The sequence below is a fragment of the Lingula anatina genome, chromosome 5 (genome assembly GCF_051362555.1).
Source record: "Lingula anatina isolate TDL-2025a chromosome 5, LinAna3.0, whole genome shotgun sequence".
Taxonomy (NCBI): Eukaryota; Metazoa; Brachiopoda; class Lingulata; order Lingulida; family Lingulidae; genus Lingula; species Lingula anatina.
In genome coordinates, this window is record NC_141771.1 from 21292512 (window position 1) to 21311069 (window position 18558).

Consider the following 18558-nt stretch of genomic DNA (forward strand, 5'->3'; position numbering starts at 1 on the left):
GCATAGAGTTGAATTTTCGGGCCAGCTTTTCTTTTAAACATGTGGCGCCATCTGTGCATAAATTCAAAGAAACCGAAAGGAAAATTCGCAAACACGAGAAGTGAAAGTAAAAGACAGGTGTGGTAAGTTAGTATCTCCTTGGTAAGAGACTGTCTGGAGACGAGAGTTCATCTCAAATTAATAAATATTCTAAGCAAAAATGTCAGATACTAACGTTAGTATATCGGTTATCTATCAATTATCGGTTATCAATTTGACGTTGTTACATACAATTATATAACTTCCTGCCTGGTATCGGTTATCAATATGTATTGTTTACTTCCTGGTATAGTTTGCCTCAGTTTTCGGCCTTCCATGCATCGTACATGAACATGTAAGGGTGAAAACTGGGGGCCGTAGCGATAGTCCGAAGGTTCAATAGTCCGAAGGTTCATTGGTCCGAATGTTCACTATAGAACCTTCGGACCAATGAACCCTTGATTAAAAAATCGATAAAAATGTTACCACTTTTCGGACCAATGAACCTTCGGACCAATGAACCTTCGGACTATCGAGACGCCCCCGAAAACTGAGGCAATGTATCGTATGCTTAGTTTTGTTCATTTATTTCATTAATTATTAGTATTAAACCAATGGTGCACGTTATTGCATAAAAAAAACCTATATGGCCGCAATTGTATACTGTACAAACAAAGATATGTTTATAGACTTGTGAAGATTCTTTTGTCTATAGCTAGTATACTTACCAGCCAATATTTCGTCTGCTTGCAGTCAGATTGCATCAGGGAATGAGGTTGTGATAGATGTGACAACCTAACACCTCCTCTGGTGTGCTATTTGGTCAGACCCCCCCCCCTTTGCCTGCCCCTCCTTTAGGAGTGGTAGGTAGAGGCTGGGTAGCTCAGTCCCATCATTCCGATTCAGCTTTGGCCCATGTAAGCATATGTTAATCGCTTCAAGAACTTCATGGTGTAGGTCCCATGGCTCTCTTTCCAAGATTTATATATCTTCTTATATTTTTGATGTTAAACAATGCCATGTCCTCCCCTGGTGTTGGCTGAGGACAGCTTTTTTATCATGTTTCTTAAAAGATTTTTGATGTTCTATAATTTTTTCTTTTATGGAACGTCCTGTCTCTCCGATGTATTTCTCTCCACCTACCTGACACTCACACTGGTATACAATGCCACACTGTTCTCCGGGGTCTAATTTGTCCTTTGGGGATACTAGGATGCCTCTCAAAGTCTGTCCTGCCTTATGGTGTAAAACTACATTCCTTTTTCTGAACGCTCTTTTCTGCTTTTCACTAACCCCATATCCTTTGGGTAGACCAGACAGATATAAGTAGCTATAAACATGAGAATCTTCACAAGTCTATTATATATATATGTATGCATACAGTGGCAGATTAAGAGGGGTTCAGGGGGGTCCTGACCCCCCTTAAATTCCTGGTCCCCTCTTGAAATTTGAATTCGACTAGTTGAATCATAGTTCTAAACCATATACAAAATGAAACCGTTCGCCCTCTAAAATATCAAAAATTTTCAGGTTTGTTTATTTGTAGATGATACTCCAGTATAGAAATGGTAGTTTCTTGGTTATCATCAAGTTCTAAATTCAATTTTGAATGGTTATTGGTCATCGTTGTTCTGCTGGCAGCAGGTAAGTTACAACTTAATGTACTACCTGTATACTCAGCTTGCCATATGACTTATGATATCCATCCCCGCACCGATACTCCCCCGCTTCTTTACATCCCCACACCGATACTCCTATCCCCCGCTTCGAATATAATTCTTTACATCCCCACACCGATACTCCTATCCCCCGCTTCTTTACATCCCCACACCGATACTCCTATCCCCCGCTTCTTTACATCCCCACACCGATACTCCTATCCCCCGCTTCTTTACATCCCCACACCGATACTCCTATCCCCCGCTTCTTTACATCCCCGCATCAATACTCCCCCTCTTCTTTACATCCCACACTGATACTCCCCCTCTTCTTTACATCCCCACACCGATACTCCCCAGCTTCTTTACATCCCCGCATCGATACTCCTCTGCACTGATACTCCCACGTACCTATATACTCCGTAAAAACACTTCTCCCCCACGGCATAGATTCCCTTGGCTTTGTAAACACAATTCGTGATTCAAAACCCTTTCTATAATGCTTTCCTTTCCAGACGCACCACCCTCTTGGGACCCAAAAGTGACACATTTTATTCGAAATATATTGGGGAAAATAAAGAACGTTACACGAAGTGGATCTCAGACTTTGTTTGCAGCTCGACAGTACAGCTCTTCCTTGTGATTTTTGAGAAATGTTTTTGCAAAATTAATTTCGTTCTCCTACTGTATTTACCGTATATATATTATACACCCTTTTATTTATTTATTTATTTATTTATTTATTTATTTATTTATTTATTTATTCAAGGCAAAGTTATTTTTAATCTAAGATAGCGCAGCTATGTCTTTTCTTCAGGCAACGATGAATTCGTTAAATTATTAAGCAATAAAAAAGGGCTTTGTTTTCTGTCTTCTTCCTTTAACCTTCTTTTCTGCTCTTTAAGTTTCTTTCCCTTGTCTTTTGGGAGGCATATTAGAATCTGAATTGAGCAAAATTCAAAATTTTTGAAAACACGCAAAAGGGCACTTTCTCCTTCATTGCTTGTGACATGCATTTTGGACCACGCAAGTCTCACTTGCAAACTCCTTGCAAACTCCTTGCGAAGGGAGCAAGTTACGTTTGCGGCCTCGCTGTTCGCAGATTATTTGTAGAATCTATTGGAAATGTTCAATATCATCCGCACGTGCTTACATATGTCCAAATTGAAATTTTGCATAAAGCACCTGCGTGGCACATAAGATTCTCCGCAAAATATAGACTCAAACGGGTCGTAAGAGCCTGTGCGGCCGGTTGTGACCGAGGCTTTAAATATAATAAATTTTAGCATAAATTTTCAAAGAGTGCAGAAAAAATGTTCCTAACAAGCTGCCTTTCGTACAAGACCCCTGTATTTAAGGAATATTAATCATTTCTATAAGTTTGAAGACAAGAGGTAAAAAAATTCTCCACTACTTGTGTTTTGTCTACGAGCGCACGACTATGACGCCGCCGCCGACAGACGTAGGGGATGTAAATGTAAAAAATGCAAAACAATGTGTATTTATATTCAAACAGGTTTGTGAAATCCTTGGTGTAGGTGATTTGTCAAGGGGTTTTAATTGTGGGTTTCTTCCCTTTGCTATTGCGTTTTATTGTCCTTCGGGATCCAGTAACAAAGAACGGTAACAAAGAAGGGGAAATCAGGTAACAAAGAACGACAAAGTCCTGATATTTGTTCAATCCAGGCAGGCAGGTTTTATTATAGATGAGAGGTACTAGTACAATTGAGTTTGCCTTCTGAATAAATCTTCTTTCCTTGTGGATTGGTTCAGCTCGGATAATACAGGTACTTCTTATAAGACAATAGTGAAATAAAGGAACAATCTAATGAATAAGTGTATAAGTGTCCAGTTGGCTCTACAAGAGCGGGCCTCGCTTTTGTCTTCCTAGAATGCTATCAAGTTTCTTAAAACTAATTCTTTAAATCATTATGCATAAATAAAACCATTATGACAGATTTAAAAAGCATAAAAACAACATCAACAGGGATTTCCCTGCGGCCATTTTTTCCACATATCTCACCAATATCCAAAGCGGTTTTTCCATTTGAAAAAAGTATTTCTTATACAGTGTAGGCCGTGCTTTCGACTCGTTGACCAATTTATCATATCCTTATGTGAAACAATATCAATGTATGCTGACAGACTCCCCCCTCATAGACAGTCCAATTCCCATCAATTTGCATAGGTGAGCCCCGCCCTAGTTTTTGATGGGGGCGTCTCGATAGTCCGAAGGTTCATTGGTCCGAAAAGTGGTAACATTTTCATCGATTTTTTTATCAAGGGTTCATTGGTCCGGAGTTTCTATAGTGAACATTCGGACCAATGAACCTTCGGACTTTTGAACCTTCGGACTATCGCTAAGGCCCCATTTTCACCCACTTACGTAGACTGACCCTATCCTGTATAATTCACTCTCTGTTACCCAGACCCTCAGTTTCGTGGAAATTGCATAGGGGGACCCGGAGTAATGATGTGGGGGAGTATCGGTGCGCGTATAACGGCAATTTTACAGGGCTTTATCGATGCGGGGATCTATCGGTGTGGGGTTGTATCGATGTGGATAATGCAAAAATTTACAAAGGGGAAGTATCGGTGCAGCATGACTCTATGATAGACAGCTTGAGTTGGAAAACCATCCTTATTGCATTCTTTTCCTGGTAATGGAGGGTTTTTCTTTTTCTTTTTTTTTCAAGTGTGGGTCTTTGAACTCCCAAGGGTATGAAGCTGTATGATAGTTATACTGTTAATTATTGAATGCACTTACTCCAGTAGGGGAGACCGGGGCTAGTTGGCCCAGTTAGACACTTTTGGCCTTGTAGAGCCAACTTTATTTTAATTAAGAATAAATTAATAATGGTATAAAGCAGGTTTTTTTATGAATGAAAACAATTAAATAATAAATTTTTGTTTTAAAAGAAACTAGCAAATTCAGTTTTAAACTGGTAATTATTTAACAAACCATTTGGTTTGTTTCAACAATGGTCTGTAGCTCTGTTGCGTGCAGTCAAGGGGGCCAACTAGCCCCGGGTGCACATTTTAATTAGTTTAAAGGATTGCAGCCATTTATGGTGCTGGAATGAACAATGATGATACATTTCTGTGAAACTTGAAACAATGAGCTTCAGTTTGATGCCTTTTACATATAGGCCTACTATATTAGATCAAAAGCTGATGAAAATAGATTTTAAAGTCTCTTTAATAAAGCTACTTTAGGATGCTTTCATTTGGACTAAATGAAACTTCTTTACAACCGACGCTTTCTTAGCACTATTGGATACGGTCACTCTACTAAATGATGTGATCAATATTTTTACCCCATATACATGTATAGTTACTTTTTCATAAATTGATGGGGGCCAACTTACCCCAGGGTCCAGCTAGCCCCGATCTCCCCTACAGTACCAGGAGTCCTCTCTGATGCTCTAGTTTTCTTTCTTTTATCTTCAGCCCAAGAAGTATCAACACAAAAAAACCCACTGTTACTGCAACCAGGGAATGGGATAAGAACAAGACGATTTTCTGCAAGATCCCAGGAAACACCCAAATCTGGTAAATTAAGACAAAAAAAAAAAAAAAAAAAATTATTCTGAAAAAAAAAAGAAAATTAAAAATTGTGTGGTAGGAAATGATAGATATCCTAATATTAATATCTTTATTAATGATTTGCATGGCAGGGAATGAATGTCATAAGCAAATATGGCCATGTTTTGGTATCTTTATGATAAAGTTTAAATGACATGTACAGGTGCAGAACAAAGATTAATGTGACTTGACAGTTGCAGTCATATTTAACCTAGTTCTAAGATGAGCAATTCTGATTGGTCTGTCTGTCCGAGTCGTGGCTGTCGCTGTTGCCAGCACTGTTGCTGTGGCTGTTGCCTTTCCTGTCACTGTCTGACACATGACGTTCGCCCCATATCTGCCAAACCATATTTTTGTTTTACTTAAAATTTAAGTGGCTTTGATTGGTAAAGAAGCAGGTTGCCTTTGAAAATTGGCATGATCATTTGACATTTATACTTTTCTGTTTTTTTTTCTGTTTGTTTGAATTTTTATTTTTCACACATCAGCATTTTTAGTGGCTTTTATATCCCATGAAATTGAATCACTTGTTAGTTTTTCAGTGTTCATGTTACCTGTAGTATATAATGTAAGAGGGTAAGAGTGATTGTGCTGTTTTAAAGCATTATGTAACAGTGCATCAAAGTTGGCCAAAACATTATTTGGTGCACTTTTTTTCTTCGTAATGTTGGAACATTTGTCATCTTTGCTGCCTTTTTTATCTGTATATTTGTCAGCTTTGCTGTCTAGTTGTTGTTTTGAAATGATTATTTTTCACATCATGTCAGTTTCAAGGTGCCACTTTGAACCTGCATGGACCTGAAGACCTTTAATTGCTCGTAACATTTTCTTGATATCCATGATAGTTATAATACATTATAGTAAATTGGTGGTGATCCTGCCCTTAATATAAGCATTATGTAATATTGCATCAACAAAAGTTGAAAAAATCTTATTTGGGCACTACTGTCACATAGACAATTAAAGGATTACCATGTTACTTTTGATTCTCAAACTGCAGAAAAGATTCATAAGGATTTTATACTGTCTGGATTAAAAAAAAAAAGAAATGCATTTTTTTGTGAAATCTATGTTTTTTACATATTGGCTATATCAGTGTGGGACTTAGAACCCTTATGGGCATGAAGTGATATGTTAGGTACTGTATCTGAATGTCCATGTTATGATTTGTAGATAATGAAACTTTGGTGATGATTATGCTGTTAATCATTATGTTATATTGCATCAAAATTAAAAAAATACAATTTTGTGCACTGCCACTAAAAATGCTATGAAAGGAAAACTGTTTTCAAATTACTTATTATTTTCTTACTTACAAGAATGATTCTTAGGATTGACATACAGCTCATATTGGAAAACCAGCTTGATTGGATTGTTTTTCTGGATTTATGCAGTTTCTGAAATTTTTGTCTTTCTTATTCTGGCATTTTCAGTGTGTGAATTTGAACTCTCATTGGCCTGAAGCCACTTGATAGTTACATGCACAAAGTTTTACAGTTCAGGTTTCCTGTTGTGCATAATCAAAATTTGGTGTTGATTTTGCTGTCAAGCATAAATTAATATTGCATCAAAACTGAAAAAATGACATATTTTGTGCGCCATTTATTTCCAGCCTTTTGTCTGTGCATTTGACATCTCTGCTTCCCTGTTTACATTTATTATTTTATTTTTGCATCCTTGAAAATATAAAAGGTTTACATTTTCAAGCATTGTGAAATGATAATTGTATAAACTTTATTTTTGCATTTGTATGAAACATTTTTACATTTGCTAAAAATCCATTATGGGCATTTTTTTACTGCATGGTTAAGGGGTACATAGTCAGATCGCAAATTTTAATAATATCTGTTTCAAATTCCATTTAATTGCAGAGATTTGTGTCCCCTACCAATGTGCTGATGGGTACTTTGGCTGGCATTGCAAGTTTCAGTGCCAGTGTGCTACAGATGGAGAAGTGTGTGACAAAAGAACTGGCTTCTGTCCTAGTGGCTGTGCTGGAAACAACTGGGGACCTGGATGCCTGCTGGGTAAGCAGTAGAATGGTTGTTGATGAACTGTTGTAATAACCCTTGAACTTCGATATGATTTAAGAAAAAAACATGTTCTTTGTTAAGAACTCATTGTTAGTTCTCACATATTGAAATGTTTTAAGGCCACTATAAGGCTATAGCCAAATCAATCATCATTAAATGCATGATTACAAAATGATAAATGGCACCAATGCTGGCTTTAGAAAAATGGGACAAGCGAAATTCCCAATTGGAAAATTGATACACTAGTAAATGGTGGCCTTGTGTAAATGCATTTACTTAAAATATTTTGGGATTAATTTTACAATCTGTAACAGTCTGCTGGTATTATATTTCTTCAAGATTCATCATGTTATTATGACTTGAGCAACAGTAAAAAGGATGGGGGCTTCAAATATGCTGGGAAAGTATCAGGGTATGGCACATTTACATGTAATTTGTGGACTGATCCCAATAATCGTCTCAAACTAAATGATGATGATGTTCCTGAAATGAACTTACACTTAGCAAAGAACTACTGCAGGAATTCAAAAAGGCATTCAAGAGTAAAACCCTGGTGTAATAGTGATGGTGGATATATTTACTGTGGTATACAAACATGTGGTGAGTACAGGTGTATGATGTTAAAGTTAGATTTACGAAATGATTATTCTAAAAATTCCAAATGGTCTTTCCTTTTGTTGCCATATGTGTGTGTATGTAGTCACGCAAGTATACTTGTATTTGATGTGATCATGAATTTATTTTGCAGAAATGAACCCAAGTATAAAACTATTTAGCTCAAAGTTTTTTTTCCACAACAGCCCCATTCTGTGATGCCACTGCTTTAGTTTATAATTTAAATTTAAAAAATCAAAATGACCTTGTCTTTTCAATTGTCTAGATTGTCCTGACTACCGCTTTGATGGCCAGAACAACTGCGACAAGGACTGTAGATGCAGAGACAGCAATGAGGTGTGTAATAAGGAAACAGGTGCCTGTATAAGTGGATGCTCTGTGGGATGGGGAGGAACAGGCTGCCAGGACTGTAAGTACAAGGAGCTTGCAAGGAGATTTTAATTACAAAGAAAGAGTGTCTTACTCAGTGAAAAATGAAGAAAGAAAAATTATCAGATTATAAGGTCAGAGGATGCTTTGCCTCCAAAAGAATTTCAAAATTTATGTGCCAAACAAGGAGACTTTTTTATTTTTGCTGTTTGCAAGCTGTAACAAGGACTTTTTTGTAGGTACACTTGGCGAGAAACCTTCAGCTACATCAACAGCCACTAGTATTGCAGTTAGTTGGAATAGTAGACTATGTACATGTAATAGATCTGGTGTGCAAGGAATCCAGTATGTATTACAATACACTGAACTACATGGTAATACATGGGAATCTATAAACAGGAGTGGAGAAGATTGTGGTATCAAGTGTGAGGTCACTGTTTCCAACTTGCTGCCTGATATGGTGTACCTGGTGAGGGTGAGGATAAGAAAAGATGATAATCAACCTGGCCCTTTTTTGGAGGATGAAATCACTCGAGTTAAAACAATGTGTGGCAGTAAGTATAGATATATATATACTCAGTAAATATATATATATATATATATATATATATATATATATATATATATACCGTGTATATATATATATATGGACATCCATGGTACTGGGTCCCAGATTTAAGCCTTGTTTGAGTGTCATTTTCAGCTATGAATTAAAAATTTTAAAATACTCAGCATTGATTTGAAACTCAAAATTTTGTTATAATTAGATAAATCCATCCCCTGTATCACATGAAAGCACCCACACTGTAATCCAACACATAAAAATATTTTGAAAGACTTTCAAATATGATAACCCATTGTTGTTAGCCAGTATCATGGACATATATATATATATATATATATTTTTTTTTTTTTTATTGACATATATATATATTTTTTTCTCTTTCTTTAAATCAAGTATGATTTTAGTTATTGTATACAAATTTTCTAAATGATGTCCCTTTCCATATAATTTTCAGAGCCTCGTAGACTTAACACCAGCCAGTTCCACATACAGGAGGTTTCCGATTCTAATAGAATAGTTATCAGGGTTACTTGGAATGTGAGTTTTATATTAAGAATGAAAATTAAGAAAAAACTTAAACAATACAGTTACATGCAGTTATCTTGAAAGTAAACTGAAGAAGTAAATTGTGTCGTAAGGTCCTTCTAAATTAACATTTTTTAACATTTAAATTTATATGTGATATGTTTAATATTTGGCTTTTTAAGAAAATAACTGATCAAGACTGGAAATGCCGGGATGGAAGAGAGATTGAAATCAGGTATAAGAATGGAACTGATGCTGGCGAGGTAACACAAACTGTTGCAGCCAATGCAAGGTACAAAGATTTTGACACTGCTGCCTGCACACACTGGAGCATCCAGATAAAGCTTTCTAACCAAAAGGACAATTCTGGCTTTTCAAGGCCAAACTCCATAACAATTTCAAGAGGTTTGTTGACAAAACATCCATGTTTATTTATTTGTTAATTTGTATCTTATTGTGACCTTAAAATTTGCCTTTGACCTACATGTACTTTTCATCATGAACAGAACTTTGCAAGGTTTCAATCCCAATATCTCCAAAACTAACAGAGATAGGTCCATAGTTACCATTGAACTTTAATAGGAAGTCATATACTGGCAACCTAAATGTGACCTTGAAATTGACCTTTGACCAACTTTTCACTATGAACTGAACTTTGCAAGGTTTCCATCCCAAATCTCCAAAACCGGCAGAGATATATATAGTGAATGGCCATAGTTGCTATTGAACTTGAGTAGGAAGATACACTGGCAATCTAACTTTGACCTTGAAGTTGACCTTTGACCTACTTTTTGCCGTGAACCGCACTTCACAAATTTGGATTTAAACTTTTTCTGTACCCCATGATTTTGTTTTAAATGGTGATTTTCAACAAAAATATTGGGATATCGTGTTTACTGCATTTTGTAGAGCTTGTCAACTACAACACTGTAGGTCCTAGTCTTAGGTCCTCCTGTCCAAGCTAGGACATTGGGCGTCAAACTTTTTCCAACTTGTTCGGTCGGCAGCCGCCCTTTCTATCTCCTCCCACCTGATGTTGCCTCTTTGCAGATCATTCTGGAGGTGGTGTCCCTTTATTTTGGTTTTCCATACAAAAGTGCTTACTCCAGCTGGTGGTACAACACTCAGAGGCAGTATCGCCTCTCTGATCCTCTAGTTTATTTAAATGGAGTCTCTTGCTTGTGCACTCGACTTGTTTTTATGGCCGTACCTGTAATTATATAATGCAAGTGGACGTATGCAATTTGAGTAATTAAAATTAGTATGCACCATGAAATAATGCAGCATTGAATCCACCTTAGATAAGAAATTTGTATGTGTATTCAGAGGTAATATCTGGGAGTTCAAAGAGAGGAGATTTGATGGTGACTGCATGGAAGAATTAGGAAGACAGACACATGGGAGACGGTACAGAAGTTGGAGACTTCATGTACTAGTAGATCATGTACCTAGTAAGCATCATCAAATAAACCGTTAAACTGGTCATTATGTGTCCTTGGGTTTTTTTTTTGAGTGACTTTATGTAAAGCTGACATGAACCATGGAATTGTGGATTGCATTTTGCGCATTATAAAAAGTTATCATTACATAGGTTTGAAAAAATTTCATTACTCTATGATTTGATTAATATTTGATTAATAATGATGATTGTGCCTGAAGTGACATGTAGTGGTGTAAGACATGAAGCTGAGTGGTCATTTTTAGCTGGAGGTGAAGGGGAGTGAAGATGTAGGCTCAGAGAAAAAAGCAGTGGTTACAATCTGAGCCACCTGATGGCAAATGCCAATTTTCTTTTGTGAGACCTAACTTAATTACCATATCAAATTACATGTATGGTACAAACATGTGTGTACTAGAAGTCCATCCAAAGGACCCATAAGGTTCTGAGATAATTTGGAAAACAGTTTTCAAGGGTAAAGTACATTTATTTTAGAAAAATGCATATACTAAAGCTAGAATAAGACAAATGTATGTGACTGTGTATATTCTAGTGGAGCCCAGTGAAGTCCCTGTCTTGACCACCCAGCAACTAAATGACCAAGGGTCAATAAAGTTCATGTGCTCTGGTCAGCTTGGACGTCCAGCTAAGGGGATCACGTGGTACCAGACTCTGAACTATCAGCAACAAAATAGGACCTCAGATGCCCAGTCAAGTGATCCCGTCCTGAATAGTGATGGCTGCACATATAATGGACAGAGTGAGCTAAGAGCAGATGTCTCAGCCTCTGATGATGGCACACAGTTTACATGTATGATTGGACAAAAGTGGGCCAGTGTGTCACTGAGTATGTATTAGATAAAATGTAACAACAATTTTGGGCACTGCCACCATTTTTACCATTTTAGGAAAACCATGTCACTTATTAATTATTCTCAAACTTACAGGAAAGAAACATAGGACTTAAATACAGCTTTTTGTGAAATTTTCATTTTTCATATACTGGCATTTTCAAGGTGTGAGTTTGATCTTCCATGGGCTTAAAACCTTTGCTAGTCACACTTTTGAATATCCATGATAGTTATATTTTATGATTAAAAATTGCAATATTTCAGCTGCTGCCAGCAACCCTAAGATCACTTACATCTCCACAGGTGCTCTCTCCATCATAGACTCAGCAATGGACAGTGTGGAGTTTGTCAAAGGTTCAGCCGTCACTCTCATTTGCTCAGCCACTGGTCACCCTCAACCTAACTTCAAATGGTTATATTGGGAAGAGTTATCCAACACCAGAGAAGTACTAAATGGAGACCGCGATAACCCCTCAGTGCTTTATCTAGATCACATTCAGCAACCTGGATACTATGAGTGCCAGGCCAGTAACATTGTGAACCAGTTACATGGTTTACCTAGCACGGTCCTGAAAATCACACTATCAGGTAAATGATAGTAGTTGTAAATTAAGGGGTGTCATTCCCAAGGGCACCTTTTGTGCTACAATTTTGTCGATGTCGCTTTCACTGTTGCCGCAGCTGTCGCTGTCCGACACATGATATTCCCTTGATTAACTTTCAAACCGTACATTTGTTTTACTTTGAATTTACTGAGTGGCTTTGTGTGGTAAAAAGGAAGGTTACTTTCGAAAAGCAGCATGATATACAGTAATTATTTAAAGCCGACTGAATTACTTTCTAGTTTTTTCTGTCCAAGATACCTGTAACACATAATGTAAGAGGGTAAGAGTGATTTATATGCTGTTTTAAAGCATTATGTAATAGTGCATTCGAAATTGACCAAAGCATTATTTGGTGCACTCTTTTCTGCATCTGAATGTCTGAATATTTGTCAGCTTTGCTGCCTTGTTTCCTGTATGGTGTCTGTATATTTGTCAGCTTTGCTGTCTAGTTTTATGTATTAAATTTTAATTTTTCACATATTAACAATGTCAGTTGAAAATAAATCACTTGCTAGTTAATTTTCAGTGTCTATTTTATCTTAACATTTGTCAGCTTTGCCGACTTGTTCCAAATAATGCTCAGAATAAACCTGTCATGATGGTGAATACCATTTGTTTACTTGACATCATTTCAGAGCCAGCTACTGGGGCCACAGTGGGGGGTCTATTAGGAGAGGCCATAGGGGAGATGATAGGAGCCATCCTGGGGGTCACAGTGATGATTGCCTTGGCTTATGTCACCTACACCTACTGTGTCAAAAAGAAACACAAAACAAGAGGTGAAGAAAAAGGTAAATAAATTGTAAATGCTAAAACAACAACTACTGGTATGTGTGCTTCCACTATTATTGTGAAAATTTGAAAATTTTGTTGGAAAACGATTTCACTTTGAAAATCTCAAACTTGAGTATGGACCTCTCAATAATTTTAAAAAGTTCATCACCCAGTATGCATGCTATGTCAGATTCATGCATTTTGAAATATTAAAAGGATAATTACTCTTCATATGAGATCTATATTTCACAATTAAAACATTGCGAACAACTCATAGAAATTTAACATATTCTGTTTCACCACAAAAACAGCAGTTATAGCTATTTTTCTGATATGTGAGCTTGTCTTTAGACCATGTGACCTTCATTGATGGCTATACACTGTTATAATCTCGTAAGAGATTATTACAATCAAACTTTTTAGAAAAAAACCAGGTACTAACTTTGAATGTTAAAATGGATTCATAAACCATTGGTAAGTATGGGAAATTGTTGTTTACTCCAGGAAAATTCATTTTTTGATCAAAATGAAGAGTTATAATCCCTTTAATTAGTTTTCAATGACAAACTTTTCAAATTTTTTTTTTGTAACTTGAACACTTAAGCTGTTTCATTTCTTCCTATTCTGCTTTGCTCATAAAACTTGCTCCCAAATTTTCCGTGATCTCCCCTCCTCCCTTTTAAAGATGCATGTGTTTAGCCCATCTGTTTTTTCATTGTAGTGTCACAAAGAAACAATGTACATGTTGAAGCTGAAGACAGTGAGCTTCAGACCTTTCTGAGTGGTGAGGTGAATATCATACTCAAAAATGCAGGGTCTGGATTAAAAATTGGTCATAAAGTCTGAGAATTACAGTATAGTATAGTACAGTCCCTTTGTAAAGGGTTGCATGTGATAACAGCTGTTACTTTTATCTTTGAAATAAACTGAAATTTACCATTTACAGGTGAAATATTGTAGTAAGAATATCTTAATGTCAGTTGATTGTACTTTTAAAAGAATGAAGTATTAAGGATATTGTCACCCTTCACCCCAAACTTCTTATTTTCTGCCCTACATTCTTGTGAGTTATAAATAAATCTTCAGTGTTTAGTGACTAGATTATTTAACAATTTAACAACTGTGCCCTGAATACCCCGCGGCGTACTGGCAGTGCAGGGAGAAACTGGCTCGCGCTGCTAGTGATTACGCCGCATGGTCACAGACCATGATCACAAGATACCGCGAATAGAAAATAGATTTTTAGAAAATAGACTTTCCATGTGAACGGTCCCTAAGTAAGAAAACCAGCCTTATTCCATTCATTTTCTGGAAGTTACGCATAATTAAGACTTGGTGTTGACTTGGCTATTAAGCATAATGTATTATTGCATCAGTTTTAATAAAATAACCTATTTTGTGCAACTTTTTTTTCTACTTTTTTAATAATATTTGTCTGAATATTTGACAGCTTTGCTGCCTTATCTTGATGTTGATATTTATATGAAATTAAACTTAAAGTTTGAGCCAATGGGAGAGCGACTGTATGCAGCGATTAAGGAGAGAGATGTGGAGATAAGATGGAATATCAAGTTGATGGAAAAGATAGGAAACGGGGCTTTTAGCCAAGTCTTCAGGGGCAGCATTTTCAATCTAGATGGAAAACAAAATTGGAGCATTGTTGCTGTTAAAACTGCAAAGGGTAAATATTGATTCCAACAATTTTTAATAGTTGTGATACTTTGAGTCCATTAAAAATCAGATGATTTTAGCATGTACTTCAATAAGATAAACTTATATTTGTAGATACAAGTGACACTTCCCTCTACAGTGAGATTATGAAAGAACTGAAAGTGATGCTGGAACTCCAACCTCACCCAAATGTGGTCAGGCTTTTAGGATCCTGCACTCGAGATGATGGTATGTAGACATGTTATATAATATAAATCTAATAAATTTTAAAATCACTGTAAATGAAGCACTGAATTCATATAACTGTGTTAATCAATAGGAAAGGACAAATCAGTTGTGAGGAGTACTCACCATAAAATTAAAGTTTACTTGTTTTTTTTTTTTTTTGCAATTTCAATAGCTCCCTGTGGAACACCTGTACATAAGTGGTAAATTGCCAACCTTAAAGTTAATTGACACATTCTTTTAGAATAAATTGAAGCGATCTATTTTAGCTGTGCCATTAATTATTGTCGAGTACCTTCCAAATGGAAATCTCCAGGACTATCTACGAAATGACCGTTCAAAACGGAAAGTGCAGTATAGGAATTTACATGGGATCAGCTCCTCCTTGACACCACATGATCTGATAAAGTTTGCATTAGATGTGGCCAATGGAATGTCATATCTTTCATCAATGGCGGTAAGCTAGGAAAAACAATTATTTTATGAAAACAGATAATTCCTTCTTATTGCTTATTTTGTTCATTTTCTATATCACCAAATTTTGCCTCATAGTCAGTAAAGATCACTTTTTTATAAACTTTGAAAGAAAATAAGATGTGCCATTATTTTCATTACAACGTGAGATCAACAGTCTCAATATTTACATTGTAGATTCTACATCGAGACCTTGCTGCGCGAAACATTTTGGTAGCAGAGGATAGAACCTGCAAGATTTCTGACTTCGGCTTTGCTAAGGATGTCATTGAAAGTCACAAGTATGAAAAACAATCGCAGGTCAGTGAATGTTTTTGTATATAAAAACCAAAAAAATATTTACTTTGCATTCTTACCTGAAACTTAGCATTAGCAATCTTGGATAATTATTTTATGATATCCATTATCAGTACTAGTACACTTCAGAAAGTGTTACCGCTAATGATTTGCATGCTTCCGGAAGACCCAGTAGACGGCCTCAATCGGCCCCTGGGTGTGTACAATTTTAAGCAGCATAGTTAATTTAAGTATAACTGCACATTTTTGTATGCATTGTAAGGATGTGTAAATAAACTTATATAGACAGGTGTTATCATCTGACAATTGCAATAACCACTTGACAGATAAACATGTATATGTTTTGTTAATGTTACTCTTTAATAGGGTCGCTTGCCAATTCGCTGGATGTCCCCAGAAGCTCTGTTTGACAATATATATACCACGCAGTCTGACGTCTGGGCGTATGGAGTCTTGCTGTGGGAGATTGTCACATTGGGTAAGATTGCCTGATGGTCAAGTTCATAAAAGTCTTGGAATGTTCTTGTTGTAAACGAAAGGTTTAGCAAGCAAGTATTATGAAATTGTGATCATGTGTCCTATTGTTCAAGGGTAATCATGTTTTTTGATGACACGTATGACTCTGCAGTATTTTAATTTTGAGAATTACAGCTTATTATTCAATATCTGGTATCTTTTCGATAAAATGTCTTCTGTGCCCCAGGATTTTTATCAGACTTATTTAAATGTGGTGCAAAAAGTAAGTGAATAAGGTATGAATGTTGTTAGAATTATTATTTGTTTAAATATTAATATTATTATCATTATTATTATTTGTGTAATACTTGACATTGAATTTTCATTCACACAATATGTGTACTTTTTTATTTTGATCAGAAGTTTTTAAGGGATAATTTAGTAGAGTTTCATTTCTGACATCTACAATTCTCACTGCTGCTTATATTATTAAGGTTTCAGTCCCTACCCAGGTATGTCAGCCAAGCAGGTGATGGAAGCTTTAAGTGAGGGTTACCGGATGCCACAACCACCACACTGTTCACAGGACATGTAAGTATATACAATGTTAATTTTGGGATTATATGTATACATATTTAAAAATTGCTTGGACCATGTAAAATAATGTTTTACTTAAAGTCCCTTAATTTGTGTTACTTCTCACTTCAGGTATATCATCATGTTGTCCTGCTGGGAAGAGGTCCCAAGTTCAAGGTCAAAATTCAAAGACATTGTTAATTCCTTGGACGTCCTCCTGGCCTCGGAGAGTGATGTTCTTACTCTGGGGAAGTTTGAGGAAAAACTGTACGAGGACATTGACAACAACAAAGTGAAAGAAAAATGTTGAGGAATATTTGAAATATTCATGGTCTCGCTTGGTCATTAGTATACATTGTAGCTTTGCCCAGTATTTGATTGTGTTTAATGAAATATGCGTAGTGAGTATATACTGGCATTTGATGCATAATATCCAGTCTGTCAAAACAGGTTTGAAACATCCCCACAGGGACAGGAGTAGCAGTGCTGTTTGTGACATATATAGCAACCAAATAATGGTTTAATGTTTATGTAGGAAGGTTATAAGTGGCAAAGAGAGCATTCGGAACTGCAAACTAACAGATCTGCGGATCAAATATTGATGACCCAATTAGAATGTTTGTTGTGTGACCCGATGGGGAATGTATTCAGTGTCTAATCAGGAAATAAGCGGCAAGTTTCAAGTTGATGGCTATATTTGATCCATGATTCTGTTAGTCTGCTGTTCTAAATGCATGCATAAAAACCATTTGACTCAGTAAAAGTTGCATCCTAGTATGAAGGTCTGCTTTATTCTCTGACAATGGGAGTTGGCTCAAACTGACCCAAAGTAACCCCCCTTGATTGAATGAGAAGGAGTCAACGTAACATATTAGATCCAATTTTCCTTGTTTTGACAGTCATTTCTGGTTTCTTTTTTTCTACTTTACTAAGGCTTAATTCCAGAGCATAAAATTATTATTAGCTTTTCACACTACGGCCGTATTTATAAGACCCCATTCCCAGAGATTGGATCGATCCAAACTAGATCGACCTAACTCCCTGGGGGTTCACATTAAATAGCTGTCAGCCGAGCGGGCACGAAAGTTAATTACCCCTTTACAGCTTGTAGTAGGCGGGATGGACATTTAAGCCGGATTATCTGACAGTAATCTAGTAAGACTCCCCATGGGGATAGATTGATCTAAATGTCTGGGAATACCCCTATCTGTAACAGGCAGCACTGTGCAGGCCTTTTTTGTGTATATTGCCTCTATTGCCAGCAATGAATTATTGTCGCATATGCCATACTTAAGTTCTGCTCTTCCTGCTTCTCAGGCATATTTAATATTTTAGAAGCCTTTACTATTTTACAAATAAAATTATAATATTTAATAAGAAAGTCTTGTGCTTTAATAGTTATTTCTTTTATTTACATTCTTCGAATGCCCTTTTTATTGATAACACATACTTGTATATATGATTCCAAATTGGTTTTTATTCATCATGGTATACATGTCACACACTGAGTCTAGTGGAAAATGGTTCTACAATTTTTGCAAAATATTCCTGGTATGGAGATGGGCCATGTATGCAGCTTCTTAATTATTAACTGGGATTATTGTAAGTGGACCAGCCATCCATGTTGTTTTGTGTGATGTAGACTGGTGAGATCCATAGAGACCATTCCCACAGATATTGTTCTAACTTTGGATCGATCTATCTCCTAGGAGATTCTCACTAAATTGCTATCAACTTAAGCAGCTTTAATGTCTGTCATGCCTACTTAAGCTGTTAGGGGGTAATAAAATACCGGAGGCCAAGCATGCATGAAAGTTAATTAT

The 18558-nt window shown here is 36.4% G+C and overlaps 2 protein-coding genes across 3 annotated transcripts in view; one reads left to right on the top strand and one right to left on the bottom strand.

Annotated features, from left to right (window-relative positions):
• The window catches only part of LOC147761875 (uncharacterized), a 99420-nt gene that overhangs the window by 5599 nt on the left and 75263 nt on the right, over window positions 1–18558 (bottom strand). The window lies entirely within an intron of this gene.
• On the top strand, window positions 43–18116 carry LOC106175647 (uncharacterized). 2 transcript variants are annotated; one of them, XM_087012539.1, is made up of 20 exons: window positions 43–122; window positions 1565–1662; window positions 5127–5228; window positions 7133–7288; window positions 7634–7894; window positions 8175–8318; window positions 8518–8832; window positions 9298–9380; window positions 9551–9773; window positions 11360–11653; window positions 11922–12245; window positions 12898–13053; window positions 13758–13825; window positions 14537–14717; window positions 14822–14935; window positions 15202–15389; window positions 15584–15706; window positions 16070–16181; window positions 16654–16750; window positions 16868–18116. In XM_087012539.1, the coding sequence occupies exons 2-20, from the start codon at window positions 1584–1586 to the stop codon at window positions 17043–17045; spliced, it is 3198 nt and encodes a 1065-aa protein (XP_086868665.1). In that variant the 5' UTR covers window positions 43–122; window positions 1565–1583; the 3' UTR covers window positions 17046–18116. The 2 variants fall into 2 exon arrangements, with proteins under 2 accessions (XP_086868665.1, XP_086868666.1); XM_087012540.1 differs by lacking the exons at window positions 13758–13825; window positions 14537–14717.